At 36.5% G+C, this 21,623-nt stretch overlaps 2 protein-coding genes across 5 annotated transcripts; both read right to left on the bottom strand.

Annotated features, from left to right (window-relative positions):
• Nucleotides 1–359: 359 nt before the first annotated feature.
• On the bottom strand, nucleotides 360–9,853 carry LOC103976129 (rDNA transcriptional regulator pol5). Of its 2 annotated transcripts, none has more exons than XM_009391324.3 (9): nucleotides 9,116–9,853; nucleotides 8,116–8,241; nucleotides 7,832–8,029; nucleotides 6,359–6,586; nucleotides 4,776–5,933; nucleotides 3,034–3,321; nucleotides 2,244–2,757; nucleotides 993–1,836; nucleotides 360–834 (listed from the first exon to the last, which is right to left on the bottom strand). In XM_009391324.3, exons 1-8 carry the CDS (start codon nucleotides 9,671–9,673, stop codon nucleotides 1,034–1,036), a joined length of 3,873 nt encoding a protein of 1,290 aa, XP_009389599.2. In that variant the 5' UTR covers nucleotides 9,674–9,853; the 3' UTR covers nucleotides 360–834; nucleotides 993–1,033. The 2 variants fall into 2 exon arrangements, 1 of the variants encoding a protein (XP_009389599.2); XR_010494282.1 differs by having other exon boundaries at nucleotides 737–834; nucleotides 975–1,836; nucleotides 9,116–9,816.
• A 1,063-nt stretch (nucleotides 9,854–10,916) lies between these two features.
• On the bottom strand, nucleotides 10,917–19,826 carry LOC103976130 (oligoribonuclease). Of its 3 annotated transcripts, none has more exons than XM_009391325.3 (9): nucleotides 19,682–19,826; nucleotides 18,633–18,758; nucleotides 18,379–18,513; nucleotides 17,704–17,780; nucleotides 16,060–16,141; nucleotides 15,912–15,967; nucleotides 13,407–13,493; nucleotides 12,261–12,351; nucleotides 10,917–11,225 (listed from the first exon to the last, which is right to left on the bottom strand). In XM_009391325.3, exons 1-9 carry the CDS (start codon nucleotides 19,740–19,742, stop codon nucleotides 11,101–11,103), a joined length of 840 nt encoding a protein of 279 aa, XP_009389600.1. In that variant the 5' UTR covers nucleotides 19,743–19,826; the 3' UTR covers nucleotides 10,917–11,100. The 3 variants fall into 3 exon arrangements, with proteins under 3 accessions (XP_009389600.1, XP_009389601.1, XP_064994541.1); XM_009391326.3 differs by having other exon boundaries at nucleotides 19,662–19,741; XM_065138469.1 differs by lacking the exon at nucleotides 12,261–12,351 and having other exon boundaries at nucleotides 10,966–11,225.
• Between the last annotated feature and the right edge of the window lie 1,797 nt (nucleotides 19,827–21,623).

Below are 21,623 nucleotides of genomic sequence, written 5' to 3'. Positions count from 1 at the left end.
TAAAACCATTTGCATAATTCAAGAAAAAAAATTATATATTTTTGTTACACATTTCACATTTATATTCAGCATGTTTTCGTCTCCCCAAAAACTATATTTGTTTGATGAGATATGGTGATATATAGAGACTTGCAAGTTGCATGATTAATTAAAGTCATCATCAACAACCACTATTTAGTAATTAAATCCAAGAATTTGTTCTCTTAATTATGAAGTCTATAATGACAGGGAAGAAACACACAACCACTTTACCAACCATTAGGACCGCATGCTTGGCAAAAGATAGAACCCATTTTGGTTGCTGTATTAACTAATTGAAGGATAAGGGCTTTGGCATGATAGAAGGAAGCACACATATCTGATTCCAAAGATGAACAATGGTCATACCACTACGAATGAGTATTTCGAGCACCAGCACAAGCAAATTGACCAAAACATTTTAAGTATTCTAGCAAGGCATGAAAAATTAGTTCCTTGCACAAATTTTACACGGCAAACACTATCCTAGTTGACTCAAAAACAAATATATATGTTTCACAAAGAACAACGTTATATAGGCTTGTAAAACTATCGCTTTAGGGCTGTTGGGCGAAATTGTTTCTTTAGTTTTCTCTTTTACTAATCTCACAAATACATTGGGAAGTGTTCCATCACATCCTTCCCAAAACTGCAAAACTGATGAATAAACGGCCACTTTCAAAGAATCCAATTTGAACAATGGTTTCAGCAGCAAACATACCGACTTCCTCCACGATCACTTGCATTGAAGCTTTAGGACCCCATCTTGAATGGCCTCCAGATGATTTCAGCCACATCCGGTAGAAGCCTAAGTACCTAAATTAATTCAACATTGTAAATTAAACACCATGGTATTTGTAGCACAACAAGCTGATCAGAAAGCACATAATATTTACATATGCATTTCTTGATTATAACTTTGAGGGTGCAGAATACTTTTCAAGATGAGCACTTACGAGAATGAGTTTTGATACCTCCTTTCACCATCTAATTGAATGGCTTGCAAGCACTTCACTTAACTAGAACTCTTAAAGGGATGAAATGCCTCTCCAAGTTGATGCTCACAAAGGACGCGTGCATCTGGCTTCAGAACCTTAAGAAAAGCCTTGTTCAGGTTAAGCATTGAGACTGTGTTCAAGATCCGACTGCAAAACCGCCGCACTTCTGCACGCCGTGATTGCTTTTCTGGCATCTTGGTCAACAGCTTTTCCATCAGCTCACAGATCGCTGGCAAGTTTTTCTTTAAAAATTTAGCTCTACTCGAGTCATCTTGATCTTTCTCTCCTTTGCCAGTTGGAATACACGTTTTAATAATACAATCTATGACATCTAGGGCCTCAATTTGTCGAAATTCTGATTTTGCAGTCCCACACTTCTCCAAAAGGAAGCCAAAGAGCAGAAGCCCAAGCCACGAATGCCTTCTAATAACCTCTTTGATGAAGCCAGCTTTCAGTCGAGACTTCTTATTACTGAAGTAGTCAACCAATACGTTTTGAAAATCATTGGCCACACTCTCAAGTTCAGATTTTGACAAGTCCCGTGAATGCATGACTTTTAACAACCAAAACGTGGAGGTTTGAGCAAAAGAAGATACAGTTTTATACCGTGAACGCGATGCTGATTTTAGACTCTTCTCCAACAAGATTTCAAGACTATGAAGCTGTATGTCGTCACTTTTTGGGTAGTCCTTCGCTTTAAATACTTTCTTCTGCACAATTCCTCCAATGCGTTGTTTGAGAGGCTCCCCACCCTCAGTCATATGTGAATTCACATAAGCTTGAGCCAAGTAAGAATAAACCATCAAGACCTGAGGTTTACCTGCTTCAAATAATCATTTATTGTCCAAAGTTAGAAAATAAATATACTAAAGAGGCATGTTCATTCAAAAAAAGATAATTCTATATGCAATTTTTTAGATATATGTCCCTTGAAACAGGGAAGCACATGTATGAAACACAGACGAAAACACAGAGAGAGATAGAGAGGAGGAGGAGGAGGAAGGACATGCAGGCTTGAATAATAGAGACAAGGATGATAACGGAATGTTAACATGCCTAGGCCTGACTAGATGTCTGGCCCAGGCTTAAATGTTAGCCAAAGATTTATACCAAAGGTCCAGCTCAATATATCCCAGGCTTGGCAAGCAATGTGCAAAGCCAAAGATAAAATCCAGATTTTCTTTGAGCAAGAATAGTAGGTGACCCCAGAAAGACTCAATAAACTACCTGGATTTTTCTGCAGATAAATCTCTAGAAGTGAGAGAACACGAAGTTTGAAAGGTATAAGCTGTGATTGAGCACTGTCACTGCCAGAAATTTTCCGTTCCTTGAATATCCTTGCAATATAAGAATCCATACGAAACATCGCATCATCATCCATGTCATCATCAGAATCATCAGAAGCTGAAAGTTCTTCGTTCTTGGTAACTTTATCAATTGCCTTGACTATCTCTGTCCCCATAATATCCACATCTTTCTTGGCAACTTTGTCATCAGTTTCCTCAGGTCTAAGCAATTCATCAGCACCATCAGCATGGCCATCACTATCAACTGTGTCATCAGTCCCAACTTCATCAGCCTCCTCTGCTTCTTCGATTCCAAGAAAATCATCATCATCATCTTCTTCATCTCCATAACTGCTTGCCGTTGGGTGACGAGGACCCTTCAAATCCTTCTTTACAACTCGCAACATTTGAAGGAGTCCGGCATCAGTAATATCATCACAGAAAGACTTGAAAACCTGCAGAACAAGGTACAGCATGTAATATTAGTAGAAGATGAGAACATGTATTGACTAATTACTATATCCACATACACTATCAACCAATAACTCAAGAAAACACTATCCAACTTTAGTTTCATAAGAGAGAAGTCTACATTTTGCATAGGAAGAAAAAAGCCTTATTGACGAGTTATTGCTTTTTTAATTTAAAAAAGTACTCCAAGAACATTCTGCTACTACACATCCATCAGCCAGACCAGCAACTATAAATGCATTTAATTCTGTTCAACTTACCTGTTCAACAGCAAAACATAATGGACTGGATGACTGCGGCAGAAGTGAAAGTAAATTGTCCACCAACACATCCATAAATTCTGGCACATCGTTACCATCATATTCTTCATCTTCTGAAGAGCCGTCATCAGCAGCAGCAGGAAAAGCCTTCTTGCAACATATAGTTAACTCCAATGCAACTTCAGAGAACTCTCCTGGACGGACGAGTACTTGCAACAGCAACTGGATTAGCAGATAGCGAAATGCATGCAATTTGTTTGCATCTAGGCCAGGCCTTATTTTCCTTTCCTGTAATTGATAGCGTGCAGAAATATTTTACCAACATGAACCACCAATTGAAAAAAGATATCTCTACATGAACCGCCAGTTGCACTCATAAAATTATGTTAATAGATTATCATGTGCTAACAAGAGGACAAATGAATATACCATGTTCTACAATACTTTTGTATGGAATAATACTTCAGAACTTAATCTGCAAAATCAATTGATATACATAAAGTAGCATACAAGTAGGGACAAAAGAAGACCATAATGGATTACCTGTTACAAAAAACCAAATCTGTATTCACTTAGAACAGCAAATATGAAATCAGATATATATATACATACATATAAGCAGCTACCAAGTCTTAACCTAGTTTGTTCAATCATGGAAATGGTCATATATCAGAGATACAGTTGACAGGGATTTAAATAAGATTTAAGATGAATGGGTCTTGTATGGCATGAATCAGATATATAAACATTGAACAGTTGACACACTAATGTGATGGATTTCGCAAAATCATATCTTATTTTTCCTTTAGTCGCAAAAAAAGGATCTGGACAGACATTACCAAGTATCTCTACCATATAACAACCAGTGCAAAACTACTATACCTAATGTTAAGGGAAGATGTCTGTTCGTTCAACAAAAGTAATAACACAGTCATAGAACAAAAAGAGGATTAACAAATAAAATTAGACTCTCAGGTGCAACTTATCAAACATTTAATGGCTACTTTTCCTATAATACATATAATATACCTTTTTTGCAAAGGATCTAGAATAGCTTAGATTCTCCTTTATATAGTGAGAATCTCCATAATTCAAAGCTTCATAGTTATCACAATTCATAGCATCTGGAATAATAACCTCATAATATTTGGAATCCTGATCCCATTTATCATGAAATGTTCTGCGTGTATCAACAAATATGACACTATTCATGCTATTATCTTCTTTAAACCTTGTCACTTGCTAAAATCTAAGCCCACACCCATAACCACCCACTTCATGCTGATTGGGGTTCTTCATAACCTTCACATCTTCAATTTTAAGAATTTAAATGATAGATAACGGTTACTAACACTAACAATTTTTTAGTAGCCATGCTTGATAAATTAAAATCAAAGGTAGCGTATATGCCAAACATCTAGAAATCCCCTTCAAAGAATTTCTATGAACTGGATGCATTTTTGCTACCATTTTTACTGTATAAGTGTCCCCTTAATTTTTCTAATTTACTAAGCTGTAGTGATAATAAAATCTATCAAAAATATACCAACATTTAACTGTCACCTAAGTAGTGTTTCTTCAGCCTTGGATGAATATGTACACTATTAAACCAATTACTGCCAAACAATTTGAAAACTGGCACCATTCATTTCATTTTATTAGATGCAATAAGTGAGAAAAAAGCATTCTCTCCCTAGATGTGCACTCGGATCCCCTTTTTTTATGAAAAGGAATACAAGTACCTCTTGAGAAAGTCTAGATTCCATTGATAGCAGCTTTTTAAATGCCTTCTCGTCTTCACTGGTCAAGGTCCTATAAAGTGAAACTGAAGGAATGTTGTACAAAGTGTTTAACAGACACACAAAATAAGAACCAAGGTCATTAAACTCAATGCCAGTTGATGCATGTGAACTTTCCCCTCTCTGTGCATCTTCTAATAAGGACTGAAGCTGCTCGATACACATCCTGCATAGAGAACTAGATATAGCAGCCTTTGGCCATTTAAACTTCTCTTGCAACTCAAATGAAGTTACTTCAGTGCCTAGAGATGCAGAGAACAAACCCTGAACTGCTAGAAATTTTGTAATTTCTGTCTGCACTCGAAACTTCGCTTCTATATGTTTCGCAATTTCTGTATGTGGCCAAGACTTTGCAATAGAATCCAACTTTAGATTTTTTAAAACACGAGGCATGGTATCTATAACCCAATTCTTCAGGGAATCGATATTCCCAGAAGCAAGAGTTTCTTTATCCTCTGAAGAGCATAAATCAGAATTTTCATCTGTAGTCTGACTTTGATCTGATGGTTCATCTGTAATAGGTCCTTCATCCACAAACAAACTAATCAAATCCTGCACAAACAGCAAACAGCCTGGAACCGTATTGAATTTAGCAACCAAAATTTTCACTGTCTGTGTCCTGGAAATACTATCAAATATACCACTGCTGTGTTTCTGTAAGGATGTAATGACTGAAACACACCGATCATTATCATCTCCAACCAAGTCTAGTAACTCCTTCAGAAAATGCTGAGCCGCACTGTACAACCAGGAATCTTTGTTGGAGAGAACGTCCATCAGGCAATGGACAAGCTTGTTAGATAGGACAACCTTAATGCAAGATACAGGCAATTTTGGGAGAATAAGAAGCAAAATATCCAGCGCCAAAAGTTTCCTATCATGAGATGACTGAAGAAGTGATCTTTCAATTACAACTTCATGAAAACAACGAATATTCTTGGCAATATCCTCAAAGGAGCTACCTTTACGATTCCTCTTCTGCTTTTTAACAGATGTTGAACGTACTGCAACATCTTCGGAATGAGTTGTCATGTCCAACGTAAGCAAGTTCACCATTACTGGCCAAAGACTATGAACACGTGGCAGACAGAAGCTTGATTCCTGAAATGTGCGAGTCATATTAACAATCAGAAAATGTCAAACAACATAAATAAATAAATCAGTCTATGTAACAAATAAAATAACCAACCCAATTTTCTGACTCAAATGCATCAACAACAACAACAACAACAAGCCACAATATCTCAATCTGACTTGAATGCATATGCAACTAGACTAGACCTAATTTTCAAATGGATGGTGAAGCCAAGATCTACTTAACATTTTCCGAAACACATCAGGACATCTATTGAATTGAAAAGGATTTTAAGACGATTATTCAAAATGGATTTAAGAATTTTCAAAGGCTAGTTGCTTCAATTAAGAATTTGAAAGGCCACCTGCTTAAAAATAAACAACCTCAAAGGCTAACTACTAGATGGTCACATATCACAAACACATATATGGATATAAGTTAGGGGTGCAACCTTAAAGCAATCAGCAAGATATAACAGATGGTCTCGACCAAAGAAGTTCTCAGAATTAAATGGGTGAGGAAGCAGCTTGCCAAACACTTCATCATCAACTTGAATCTTCTCTTGCAACTTCAAAGCTAAGTACAAAGCATCTGGATCTCCTACTTCAGCAGCTCTCTTAAACCAGTCGTGTACACCAGAAGCTTTCAGTACTTCAATTGACAGGGCTTGTGAGGGTAGCTGCAATGTCAGAAGAAAGCATCATGAGATCTAACTAAATCTTCAAATGGAAACTGAAAATATTAGAATAGTAAAAACTGGTATCAACTAAATCAAAAAAAGGGAGGAAAATTATGGTAACAACTTCTAAGTTCCCAACAATCTGCGGTCCGATCGATGGGGCTTTTCCTGCTGAAATTATGTTAGTAGCAATTATAACAACAATAACAACAACAATCATAAATCCCAACTATTTGGGATCGACTACATGGATCTTTTGCTGTCATTAAGATTAGTTAGCAGTTATAACCAAGGATTGAAATTTCATACCATACCGGTGTACCGAACAGTATGCCTATATATATATATATAAAGGTGTATGCAGCCTCGGCGACATCGCCTCCTCTTCTCCTTGTAACCTCGTCTACAGCATTCGGCGAAGACATCACCCTGTATCGTCTAATACGAGGCTATATCGAGTGGACCGCCTGCTACCGGGCGATCGACGTACCAGTTCACGGATGGTACGATTTGAAATCGCAAACCTTGGTTATAACACATATAAATATCAAAATTATTCCATGGATGGCAGTACTTGGCCTTTTTATCTTAGAAGCAACTTCTTTGCACCAGGCACTTCTTACTAATGGTGCATGTAAAGAAGAAAAAGATCAACTTCTGAGAAGAGACATACCTAACATCAGTTCATAATCCAAACAGAATTAATCAAGAAACTTAAGTAATAAAAAGTTTATTACAATTTAGGCCTGAATGTCATCATTGCAATAATCAATATTATTATTAAAAAGTAATAACAGTCTGGAAGAACAGGCTGCCATTTAGGCCACAATGGTCTGACATAATCAAGAGAGTCAAATTCCATGGATGTCATGGAGTCAGACTCCCTAGATTATTATTAAAAAGTAATAATCAAGAGAGTCAAATTCCATGAAGATCGTATCATCCTGGAAATAATTATAAGTACAATTTAGGCCACAATAGTCCAGAAGAACAACCTGCCATTTCATATAATAATCAGCAGGATAACCTAGTTCAAAGCACTTCTGCAGGCACAGACCAAGTAACTAGTATCTTGCAGACATGTCACTTATGTAGCACTGCAAACTATTGCAGACAACTAAAATAACTTTCTTCAGAAAAATATTCATTCCATGTCACCTCTAAAGAACCACCAGAAAGCAAAATTGAGACAAACAACCACAAGTCACATTCATAATTATATTCAAAGAGATAAACAATGTGTACCTTATCAACCATATCTAAAATTATAGAAACAGCTGGCTCACTCAGGTACCGCTTCTTCCCAGCTAAAGAAATAATGTGGCTCATAAAATCCTTAATAACTGATGTATCAGTATTTGTACTCCAATCCTTCACAATTCGCCCAGATCTAACAAGGGAACCATAAGCAAAGAGGCGACCCAAAAGATAATCTTTAGCTTCCTAAAGCACCAATACAAAAAGAAAATCAAAATTCAAGTAGAAAACATAAAAGATATATATCTTCTTAAAAAGGCCTTAAAATGTACCTGACCCTTCATTGAAGAAGAAACATCAAGCAAATCAGTTATCAATTTCATCACTGAGTTCAACTTAATAGTTGGAATTGTCCCAACTACAGCTGCTAACCCCAATGCAAAACCTTGTCGTGCACACTGTACCCAAAAAAATCAAGATGATCAGAAAACAAACCAAAACATCAAAACCAAACCGAATGCAGACCAAGAAACACCTCTCCCTTTTTATGCACTTATGCATTATGTTCAAAGTAATCTTCACTCCAAACTCGAGTCATAATTCTTTTGCAAACCCTGGTGAACATCTACGTTTCTGCTTTCAATATTTTTCAATATTTAGTGCGCATTTAAAGTTTACGGTCCAAATGTCATTGAATCGGCTATGATGATATAAAACTATCCAGAGAAGAAACAGAAATAAATTACAAAAAATAGGGCAACTCGATATGGTTTATGGACCAGAGAAAATTGGATAAGAATAATGACAGGTAGCTAATAAGTACAAGGCACTATTCCTTAGCAGAATATCTTATAAGTATAATTTTACCAATTTTCTTAGGATCATGCTAGTAATAAAATATGAGGAAACCAAATTTTAAAGGTATTTGAATATCCAAGAAATTGCAATGATTTTTTGGTAGTTAAGTAGCAGAACATATTCAGACCAGCAATATGCACATTTAACTAAAAGCATGTAACGGACAGGACAAAAGAAAATACCCTCCACTTTATAATAAAGAAAAGGCCACTCGTTGATAAGAAATCAAACACGTAAAAGACAAAAGCATGATAATGTTTTATTTAAAGCCATTTGTTCGAAAACTTGAACTAAAAGATGGTAATAGCGATAAACTACAGATCATTAATAGAGCACTGACCCTCCAACGGATTCACTAATGGATAAATTCATATCTATGCAAGATTCAACAAAAAGGGTAAGAAACATTGAACAAAACTGATGATCAACTACACTTCTAGAGGGAAGTGGAGAGTAAGTAGTAAGATATGATACCTCCCTCGAGGAAGACACCCCCCGGATAAGTCGACGAATAGCATATCTCAGAGAAGGCGCACAGTCCTCCAACCCATCATCCTTCTCAGCCTCTAGCTGCAGAGCCCCATCTTCCTCCCCCTTCCCCCTTTGCTTTTCGTATGCTTTCTGAACCTCAGACAACTCCACCACCAAAGACTCGGCAGCAGCTTCCCTAACCGAAGAATCGGCAGATGCAAGATCCCTGAACACATTTACATGCAACCCAGGCTGGTTGGCAGCAACCATAGAGGGCACGGACTGCGTGTCAGCCAAAGGAGCGCCTTCACTAGGTATCTTAGCTTTAGGCTGCTCCTTCTCAGCATCAAGCCGGTGCCTTGCCTTGTCCAATTCCTTCCTCTTCTTCCTCCTCTCCATAATATTCATGGACCTAGGGGCAGCCGATGCCGCAGTCTTTGCATTGAAGGTCTCACCTTTTTCAAATTCTTTGTCAGTTTCCACGGAAACCTCCTCAACCGAATCATTATTCTCGCTATCTAGCGGTTCTTGCGAAATGGAGGGCCGCTTCTTGCTACTCATTGGACTGCCGAGATCCTTTCGTGACACGAGATCGGTATGGTCGCTCGTTTAAACTGAGAGATGCACTGCAAGAAATCGATTGAGATAACGATGCGCGGAAGGAGAAGATACCTCACCAATAGAAGAAAGTCAAAGGAGGAGAAAGATATCGCCTTCTTTTCAGGGGGTTAGGGTTAGCGAGGGGTTCGCAACTCGGGAGGGGTTTCGGAAGGAAGCCAAAGGAATTGTGTGCGGGCCGCCGCTCGCAAGAGAGGAAAGCGAGACGATCAAATAGCCTTATATAGCTCATCAAATGACACAAGTACCCTGTATTGTTAGGCTTAGAATTGGGCCGGCCTGTAAAGCCCGTAAATATTGGAGAGGGCATCGGTCGGCATCGCATTAGGGTTTCTCGAGTTCTCCGATCGACCTACCACAAAATTAAATTTAAGATAAATTTCGATAGAATAGTAGGGTATCCAAGTAAAATTTACGTTTGAATTCGGAATCTCCAATTCATCTAATTCAATTAAATTGGATTTGAATCTTGTTCTTGTTCAAAAAAATTAGAAAAAAGTTTAAACCTTTTGGTCAAGAGTTATATGTATCATATGAGATATAATATCATAATAAATATTAAGTGCATTTTATTATGAAATAAATTACTGATTTAACGATAATAGAACCATCAAGCCATTATTATAATCCACTTTAAATCCAGTCTGTACTTATTCTATAAAAGGAATTTAAACATATAGGTTTAAAATCAAACCCTAATTCTATACATGTCAACATAATATCAGAAGTCATTTATCACTGGATGGACAGTTGAATAAGTAAAACAATTAACCCAAAATGCTGATGTTCATATTTTATTTATTTATGATGTCTTTATTGAAAGAAAATTAATTTCTTTTAAAAGACATGTATTTGGGAATAATACATGGAATGATTCACCACAAGGCTAATTTTAAGATTGGTACTTGATTTTCTCTTATAATATTGGTCATTTACTACTATATAAATCTCTGTTGCTAGGGGCAAAGCTTGTAAGAAAAAAAAAAAGCTTTAGGCAAACTACTTTTTTTTTTGCTTATATATCATGTTTAATGAGATAAACTAAAATAATAAATACTAATAATAAATAAAATAAAATTAGAACATAAATATAAACAAATTTTTGTAGTGTCTGATCTCAATGGGTCACAATCCTATGTCTGGCTTACATTTCATATCAGGTAACAATTTCCAAGAAATCACAATATTTTGGAAGAAACACACACAGTAATCTTAGATTACCACTTTGTATGAAATAGTGAGAACTGGGAACAATTGCAACTAAATATTAGTTGATCATCTTGATAAAAAGTCACATGCTTTCAAGGATACATTTCTTGAATACCTAAGATAAAGAGATCTAATATTATGACACAGCAATCACTAGTTAATTACTGTCTGGCCCTGTTTGGTGCTTTGAAAATGGCTTCCTTGTAGTATTTTAGTTCCCTTATGCTCTCCTTTATGTCATCCATAGCTCTATGCCTTTTCTCCTTTGCAGGTGCCCTCCTCTTCTCTGTTTCAAAAAGTGACATGAACTTGTTTCAGACATGTATCTTATTCAGAATATTCAAAGGATGTAACAATGTGATTTATAGATATGCTTCACCATATTGTAATCAGATAATAAAAAAAAAAGAGAAATTGTATCGGCATGTAGTATGCATGTCAATCAGATGGCTAAATAGAAGGTCAATGATAGTCAACACTGTTGTCGGCATTACCAATTTTATTTCCAAAAAGCACATTTATGAAGAGATTTGTTCTTTTTAAAAGCATAAATGCAAATCAAGCATAAGTTCCGTCACACTGATCTTTATGGCACTCAGATTTAAGTTATTACATTCAACCTATTACTTGAGTAGCATATTAAAATTGTTTAAACTAGAGTTTATATTCAACTTGCTGCTCGAGTAGCATAAAACTAGTATTGGCTCATCAGCTAATATGACAAAATGTTGAGACGAGGCACAACAACAGGCTCTCTCCAAACTCCAAAAGCAAGATAAAACAGAGTTTCAAATGCGATAGCCTCATATTTAAATGTGGTTATACAATTGCCCTGCATGCAGCTACGTGGCCTCAAACAATATGTGGTGACTATGGAAATGTGGAAACTATCATATCGTCTGCATAAGCATAAAAATATGCCTCGTGTGTTTAACACTCATTCTTTTTTAGGACTATTGCTTCAACTACTACTATATGGTCCATGATAAATGTTATTCACCGTTTAGATCTGCACTAGTTCTATAATTCGCTTAAGTAACTTTTCAAATGAGAATGATTGACATCCTATAGATTTTTCACTTGGTCTTTAGAATATATGTCTATATTTTTATCTACACTAAAATTAATTTTATTAGAATATTTTAATGAATTGCATATACAGTTGCATACCATGTGCATATTGTGATATATTGACGGCCTTCAAACCATGACTACTTTTCAAAACATTGAGATGAAACACCATCAATCAAATTATCAAGCATGTTTTTCAGACATGTTAAAATGTAAACACATGGACATAAATTGATACATAACATATTACCTTTTGGAAACCAACGGATGCACAAAGCCATAACACTACTAACATCAACTAGTGTGTGAGGAAAGATAACAGCCAGAGAAGGCATATATTTCTGTAAGAAAAACATAATAGTATATAATGAGAACCATGTCGTGTAGTATCATATATCAAACAATAAACTAACCTTTGTTTTCGATAAAAAGCAGTACTAAAGAGATAACTGCAATTTCAAAATGATTTTGCTTGTATTACAAGCTCGTTGGTGGTTAAGCTAATATATAGCACAGAATGTCTTTTTTCTTTTGAAGGCTAAATTTAAAACGCAAACGCAGGAGCTTGTAATACTTTACAGTTAAACCCAAGTTAGGCTGCACCAACATTTTGCTTTACTCAAAGCCAAGCATAATTTGTAAATTTAGGCTAGCATTATTCAGCAAATGCTGAAGTAGCAAATTGAGATGTATCCTAAGTGAACTAAATAATCACATTCAACACAAAAGTAGCCTCAATTCTATAGGGTGAAGGAAGAAAAAAAGTCAATGCCAGAACTTGGTCAATGTTACATCAGGCACTTGGTCAGAAGGATTTTCCTTAAGAGGTTCAAGTATGGAAATTTATCGATAACCGAAGTGAAGAAACAGAGTTTACAATGAAAAGTTAAGTTAACCTCATGATGCTTGAATTAATAAGTTGTCATGTCGTTTATATTATATCTAGAACAATTAGTAGAGAAATTAATTTGTTGATGAAGACCCAACTATCTTGAAGTTCATGTACAAATTATGAGGGTCATTGCTCTACATATGCAACCATCCAAATTTCTATTGAAACATTGTGAAATTATATTTACACCTTAATATATAGAATACCATATAACCAATTTAAGATTATGATTAAACATTGATGTAAAATTACATTAAACATATCGCTAAAAGTATTTACTATATAGATAAAACTTACTGAAAAGCTAAATCAGAAGAAATTTCAAGTCATCAGATTTGTATGCAGATCCACCTTATTTAATCCAAATATATTCATTGTTCAAATCTTTTAGGATTACACCATGAGAGCTTGGTCATAAAACAATATTATCATTGAAGGCTGTATGCTGACAATTGGAGTAGGAAATATCTAATGAAATAAAAAAATAGGAGATATTATTCTGACCTTCAAGAACAGAAAATCCACATAAACAGAATTTCCAGCCAATTGTGGGGTATGTCCACCTACATGCTTCTTCACAAAGTCTATAACCTGCAATGAGCATGTATGGCCTAAAGATGCATGCAAAAGGATAACTTGTGTTGACTGATTTCAAAAATGTGTGTGTTGACTAGGTAAACCTACATGCAAGAAGTATGAAGTTACAGACGATCATTCTGAGAACTGACTATATCAAAAACATACAGGGAATGTTTGCAACCGTATTTTGTATAATTTGAGAGGAACAAATAATCAGAAAAAGGAAAAAAGACAAAAAAAAAATTTACTGCTGCTAATAATCACATATCACCAAAACTCAAAAATGCTAGCAGTTATTGTGCTAATCATTGAGATCATTGTACTAGTTTGGGTACATATTAATAATTTTCATACTGGCTTCCAGTATAAATGTACTAGGCTGGGTACATATTAATAGACAATCTAACCTTCAGGCTCCTACTCTTGCAAATGCTGCAAGAACTAGTTTTTTTCGAGACTATGACAGTCCTGGTTAATAAATAATATTCTTTTCTTTAAAAAAGTTGAAATCATTGTCTACCAACAACATAAAGGTGTGACAAATTAAAACGAAGTTCTAGGCTCATGTTCATTTAATGTACATTTACTGTAGCTATACGACTAGTAAAGAACCTGCTACTGCTTTTTACAACTATTTTTAAGCTTATTTCTAACCTATTAACAAAGATTATACATGGATATTGTTCCTCATAAGTTTCTAGTTTTGTATGTTAAAGAGAACATGACTACAAAACAAGGTTTTTAATCTCGCACCATACTGACATACCGAGCTTTACTCGGTACGGTGTCGGCATATCGAGCGGTACATCGGGGCATACCGATCGGTACGCCAGGGCGTGCTTGATGAAGATTAGAGAAGCAGCCGAAGTTTCCGTGCTTGAGTTGTGCCGCCTCCATCATCAATGATCCCATGACAACCCGGAACAAGCTCTCCGCTGAGCTATGGCTCAACATCTGCCGTTACTACTGCTGCAGTTGAGGATGGAATATCATCTACGGGGCAAAGGTAAATCCTCTGCTTTTTTGTTCTTTGACCTCCTGCGCAGAAGGCGACGATAACGACTGCGGGGGTGGAAAGTAAGGGATGCTCTGGCCGTTAGTGGTGGCGATGCCATCAGAGGGACCATCCTGAGTCTCGTCGCGAAGATCCGACGCCAAGAACAGAGCGAACATGGTCTCAGTCTCGAGGCTGGAGGCTCTAACGAGGAGGAAGTCCTCAAAGACTATGCCGAGCAGCGAGCTCGGGGCTGACCGATACTGGAGGCCGAAGCTCATCTGCTGCTACTGGCGACAAAGGAGATTGGATTCGGCTTCCGTTGTTCGTTGTCCATTGAATGCGCAGGCGGGCGGGTAAGGAAGGTTGAGATCTTCCGACGACCGCGCTGAAGGAGACTCGTACATCACGTCTCCTCCTCCATCGTCTCGACTCCCACACTACCCTCTCCTTGCTCCCACTTCAAATCAAAATAGGCTTTTTTTCCCACAAAAGATTTGAACCTACAGCTTTCGCCTCTTCGCCATAAGCACAGCTCCAAGAACCAGCTTCCCAAGAAACCACCCACATCGAAAGCCGAATCAACCAAACTATGTTATTGGCTAGAACGAAGCAAATTAAAGAAGTTGTTCCAATAGGGAATCTTGGGGAGGAACCGATAAAAATCGTTCCTTTCACGGCTCGCCTCCCTCTCTACCGCCCTTAAATTATCGATAAAAATTCGGTACCACCAGGTAATGGGTACATACCGCCTGGTACGAAATTAAAATCATTGCTACATAATCATTTGTTTTACCAAAATATGCAACTATTCACCCATTATATGTCTTAAACTATGACCCAAAGTTGCTCCCATAGTTTGATTTGTGTTCTTAGGTGAAACATTAAGTAATATTCATTTTGAAATCAATATCAACTAAATGATTCTTCACAAACAATGGTCTTTTAAAAAATACTTAGTGGACTCCAAATGGCAACAGTAGATGCATTTCTTATCCAATTCCTCCAGATTAGTTGTTTAAACTAACGTATGCACTCCATATTAGCTGTTCAAACCCATGCTTTTAAGGAATTGTTAGGGTGTTATGGAGGAAGGAGGCATTTTTTAACTAAACTATGGCATGTATAGATGATTTTGCAGTCCAGTTATATGTTTGACAGAACAAGGACATGTTTCCTTTTTCTTTTGGGTGTTTTTTTTTTTCTATTACTTCTGTTTGCTACTGGTCAATACCAACCAGTATGCTGGTATAATATCAGTCTAACAGGGTACTGACTGAGATCTAAAACCTTGGTACTCCACTCATTGGATTTAAATTGTCATAACTTTCTTCTTCAAATTCAGGTAGAATCTTGGGTCATTTATTTCTTCCTTATACAGGAAAAAACCTATAAACATGCAACAGTAAGATATGCAACGAGTAGACACAACATACCTGTTTTTCTGCATCCACCTCTGTTATTGTGCTTCGTAGAACTCTCTCTGTCAAACCTGCCATAAAATTGAATGAATATCAATTTTTCTTCCTTTTAGAAATTTAGATGAAGGCCACCAAAGTGAAGAACATCAGAACACAGGCATACCACTAGCTCCATGATGTTCACGACACCATTCCCCCATATTATCCAAGCACTCCTTTGTTTGTTTGATAACCAAATCTGGACCCTGAGTGCAGAAATATCTTAACTGAGTCAGCAAACAGAAGTCCACCAATTATGCAAGGAACACACATTTTTGCCAGTGATAAATAAATGTGTAAGATCATCATAGCCGATGAAACCAAACAAAGTTTTTTTTTTTTTAATACATGATGAACTTCAAGAAAACAACAAACAAAATCCATACTGACAAGATCAGCAACCTAAGTAAATGCAGCTTTTCCATACTTTTAAGTAAAAATAATAATAAACAGTTCAGAAATTTGGTCTAATGAAAGAAAAATTAGGATTTTCTGGCCACGCATCAAAGAAAATGAACAACAAACAGGCAGGAGCCTCATTGCATTAGCAAAAACCTGAATTTATGGATCAACATCCAACATCTAATGACAATTGTATGTGCATTATGCGATATAATGATATATCCGATCGGCATAACCACAAATGCAAGCTACCTTCTACATTGGTGATGTTTAGCAGGCTTTTCTGCATTTGTTAAAAACATGTTAGCTGGCCTTGAGTAATAAATAATCATAAGGCTCTAATCTAAAGTCTAAATGTCAGTCTCAGTTTCACTAAGGCCTAGCAAGCCATTCACACTTTGGACCATGATATGGATTTAATAGCATTGTAATGACGAAACAACGGTGCTTCAGTCAGAAATATTTGGAATAAAATGTGCAATTTGCTTTTGGCATAATCTGCTACTACCATATCACAATTATATGGAAACAGCATATATTGAAAAGGTAAATTCTCCTTCTCATCATATTTCAGATCCGCTATCTATCATCTTCTATATTGCAAGCTAGGCACAACCACCCTTAGCATATGGAACATACGTATTTATATGGATAACCAACTTTAGTTTGTGGAATATATGCATTCACTCAAACCTATCGATTATTAACAAGTATACCAAGTCAAGAGCAGCCAACTACACATGTTCCAAGAACGACAGATTCTATGGGATCAAAATTGGAAAGAAAACACAAATATTCACAATATCCAAATGCAATAAAGAAAATTTATAACATCCATCTCATTCAAGGGTGAATATCTCTCCACAAAGACAACTAAAAGCTTCGGATTCAAGTTGAAAGATCAAATATTGCATGCCATGTATGGATTTCATGGCTATAGAAGACTTCCAACAGTCTAAAACCTGTCCAAACTGACAAGTTCACAACTAACATTAATTGTTAGTATTTGTCCTGTGCTATTTCTCTGAGATGTAAAGCAGATCAACTAATTATATTTATTATAGTCTTGCTTCACATTTGACCTGTTACAATGAATAGGGATCCTTTGGAACTTGTCTAATGTTCCTACTTGAAACATGTGAATCTCTATTTAAAAGAAAAAGGACATGTCAATGCCTTCCCTTTCAACAATGATAGCCTGCCTCAGGCAGCAGGTTTCAAGAATGAATGCAACATTTTAGCAACTTGGGCTCCAAACAATAAAATACAAAAAGCTAAATGAGAGAGTCGAATGGAGGAAAAAGTAAACATGGTGCAAGTCAAGTGCCTGAAGATATGTAATCAACAGAAAAAAAAAAAAACTCACATCAACTGATTTGGTTAAATTACCATCTGTTATGACACAAGCAATCTCCAATATCCGATCAACTTCAATACTCAAACCTACACAGTAAAAGGTGACAGTAGAGAAGCTAAAGTTAGAGATGATGATACTAATGCAGGTTGGATTTTACTCAAAAGAGAGCAAAGACTCTAATCTTCAATTTAATTGCAAACAAAAGAGATCTCCAGGTTCTGCAGCAAGCAGTGATCAATAATTTTTCCTTTTAACTATAATATGAATAGGGACAAAGGATGAATAGAAAGCTGAAGAAAGAGGGTCAGGTGATTAAAAATAATAAAGTGAAATATTCAAGAATTATCCTTTACCACAGATTTTACTTGAAAATAGGGATTACATATGAATTAGCTGGATGTGTACGTGTTGGTTTGCAAATGCCAGCATAGTACTTTATTTTATTCATAATTTCTAGACAAATACAAGGAGTTTATATGAGTTGTTTCATAAGTTCCAGGACCAATAAATTGTTGTAAGTAAAGGCAAAGATTTAATATGAGATACATCAAACAAATTTCAAAAGTAATGTAAAGAGTTACTGATAGTGCATGTACTCATATCAACAAGCATTATTAACTTAACCAAGTTTCTGCCAAATGTTTAATGCATTAACCTCGAAAGAGTAATAATTTAAGTTCATACCTGTCATTTCCAAGTCAATCCACACAAGGGGCATTTTGTAGTCACCCGATGATGATGGAAGGGTTTGTTGTTGCAATCTATCATCTTTTGAACTTTTATTTTTTCCTGATGTTTGGCCTTTTCCCTTAGTTACATCTGTAGAGAAAACATACCAATATTTCATTAAAGGAGACCTGAATTCCAAATATCAATCATCTTGTCAGCCTAATAATGCAATATTAAGTTCACTAGCTCCAAATCAAGAAAAAACCAACCTGACTTTTTGGCATGGGTTTCATCCTTGGCAACAGAAAGAGAGGCTATCTGTTCTTTGTCATCCTCAGCATCCAAATGAAGAATAGAGAATAGATTTGAAATACTGTTCATCTTATAACCTTCTCCTACAAGCAAAAGAGTAAGCCTCTCTATCCACTCTCTCTACTTGGTTTCACAGAAAGTCACTTAAGTCATACATCATCGATTGTAGGGAGACATTAGAATCTAAAAGCAAATAGTATGATAAACTTCACCAAAATAACATTATTCACAGTTTAAGCATAAAAAAGCATCATGAAGATTCAAAGTTCACCAGCAAAAAGATGTTAGTCTGACTAAGAATAACCCACAAGCGTCCATGTCAGCATTGATCTGACATGGAATACACAAGATCCTTACTCAGTGACGCACTGAATTTTATCTGAACAACATGTTAATAGCAAAAGTTGCCTACAGCAGGACCAACTAACAGCTGCTAGAGATTATATGCAAGTTGATGGATTTCGTATTAAATCCACCAAGTTGCAGCTCAGGATTCTAATGTATTTTCCAGATAATTCAGTCCCTGTCAATCCACACTTTAGCTCAGTTAGCATTCAAAGTCTTCCTCGATAGCTGAGCAAGCAAATCAGCAAACAAGTTGCTCTCAACAGTCTTTTCTAGTCCTGACGAACGCCAATTAACGCAGGTCATCAGAATGTAATCGAACAGGAAATACTCAAGTCCAAAAGGAAGAACAAAATCGGAAACCCTCACAATACCGTCGTATATCATGAATGAATATATTAACTAACAACAAAGAGGAACTACCATCCCCTATTTTCAAGTCCTCATGTCACCCAAATTCCCGTCAAAAAAAATTTGTTCTTTTCACCACAAAACCCATCACTGGTACCAAGATCTTCTGGCGAGGAAAGGAATGATAGGATCCGAGAGAAAGAACATCAATTAGCAGAGAACAAACAGAAATCGCAATTAAATGTGATCGGAGAAAGGCAAAAAAAAAAAAGGGGGGTGCGATCGGTTACTTCATAAGGAAGTATCGTACCGGCGCTCAATAGCTGCTTCCCTCGGCGTCTCGTCTCGTCTTCCTTGGTGGAGGGATTCATTAGAAGAGAGGAAGGCGAGCGTGCAAATATACTTCAGTTAGATACCTGCGGGAGAAAGACAACGAGGTCCCACAGCGAAAGAGATGGGGTAGAACAATGGGTGGAACTTCTGAGTGTACGGAGAACCATTCAAGAAGTCAGTGCACGGTTCAGCCCATATCGGTTTAGGAGAGAGCCCAACCCATTTGGCCTATATATGCACGCCTGTACCAGAATAGCGACCAAAGCATACGTATGTACGCGTCCGCGTTCTTTTCATGGGAGAAGGACGACTGGGTCCAACCGCCAGTCGGGTTTTCGACGGTTCAACGAACCCACCGTTAGTCGGAACGGTGTCGTCATCGCCTCCGTTCACCGATTCAGAGGAAGCGTTGCCTTCGGCCGGAGGTTTAGGTTTTCACGGGTCATCTCATTGCGTGCATTGCGTCAAGAGGGTTTGAAGAAGGCGAGTGCTCGGGTGGGCCTGACGTCGAGGCCCAAGCGAAGGCACCTGCCCGGCCCACCAGTTGGGCCACTCGAGTGCGTGTGTGGGGTGAGATGTAGAGTCATGATCATGATTTTAATGGAGCCGAATGTGACGCCCAGTGAGCTAACATCGACCAAGTTATTTTGGACACAGTATGAAGAAATAAGTTGCTCGCTTGCAGTGCAGTGCAGTGCAGTGCAGAGGAGCCTACGATCGAGTGTCATCTCGCACACAATCTTTCTTCTGGTAACATTTGCTATTAGTTCTGATTGTTTCGGACACCATAGAATGATTCTGACAACTGCTGCTATGTAAGATTGAGCCACCTTTGGTTGGTAGGTTATGAATTAGGGGGCCGGGATATATGCTTCTATAAGCTGCATTAGTGCTTGTTGCAGCCTGTGTTTGATTTTACGCTGCCTTTGAGATTTGATTTCGAAGGTATTCGATTGTTCACATAACTTATGCTTGTTAATCTATGGGTTTTATTTAATTAGAAAAATATATTTAAATTTTAATTAATATTTATTATGATTATCGATCAATAAAAAATATTTTATTCCTTAAGAGATAAAAGGGACTCTCTTAATCATCTTTTCTATATCTTCTGCTCACGTCTATATATAAATAAATTTTTTTAAAGATTATATCATGATATAGAGATTTATTTTCTTATTTCTCAATACGTTTCTATTCTATCAATTATAGTAGCCCTAAAAATAAGAAGAGAGAAAAATAAAAGTCTAACTTATTTCTTATATAGATCCAAGACATATCATGGTGCATTGCATTACGATATCTAATGTACCTATTGATTGACGTGTTCAAAAGATACACACCTTCTGTCTTAGATCTACGATATTTTATTTCAATCATAGCATTAAATTTTTTATATAATAATTTTATTCCTTATAATTATATCAAAGTCATGTCACTGGAATCTAAATTATGGTACATCATTAAAGAAACTAGATTTATTTGTATATTAGATCTATTTTTGATCTATTTATGCATTATATCTATTTTAATTATATCAAATTATTGTTTCTAGTTTTGATTGTATTATCATATATTTAGCTAAAATTGTCTAAGTTGTGAGTCATTCTTATATTATCCATCACAATGGGTGAGCTTAGTTGCAACCTTACTCAAGTCCCGAAAGACTTGGGAAAGAACAAATTGATTAGTTTTGAAAACAAGTGATGAACAGTTTATAAGTAATTTTACAAATATCTGATGTGTAAAAAAAAAGAAAAGAGAAAATAAAGACTTTAGAAGGCAAACAAACAGTCGAAAGTCGGCAAACAACTACTCACCAAGTGTTAGGCACGTTGGCAAGTTTCCATAGGCTTTACGTACAAACTTGTGAATCCAATCAACGTCTAATACTACCATAAACCCTCATCTAGTCCTGT

This window comes from Musa acuminata, chromosome BXJ3-2 (genome assembly GCF_036884655.1).
Source record: "Musa acuminata AAA Group cultivar baxijiao chromosome BXJ3-2, Cavendish_Baxijiao_AAA, whole genome shotgun sequence".
NCBI lineage: Eukaryota > Viridiplantae > Streptophyta > Magnoliopsida > Zingiberales > Musaceae > Musa > Musa acuminata.
This window is presented reverse-complemented; position numbering and strand designations above follow the sequence as displayed.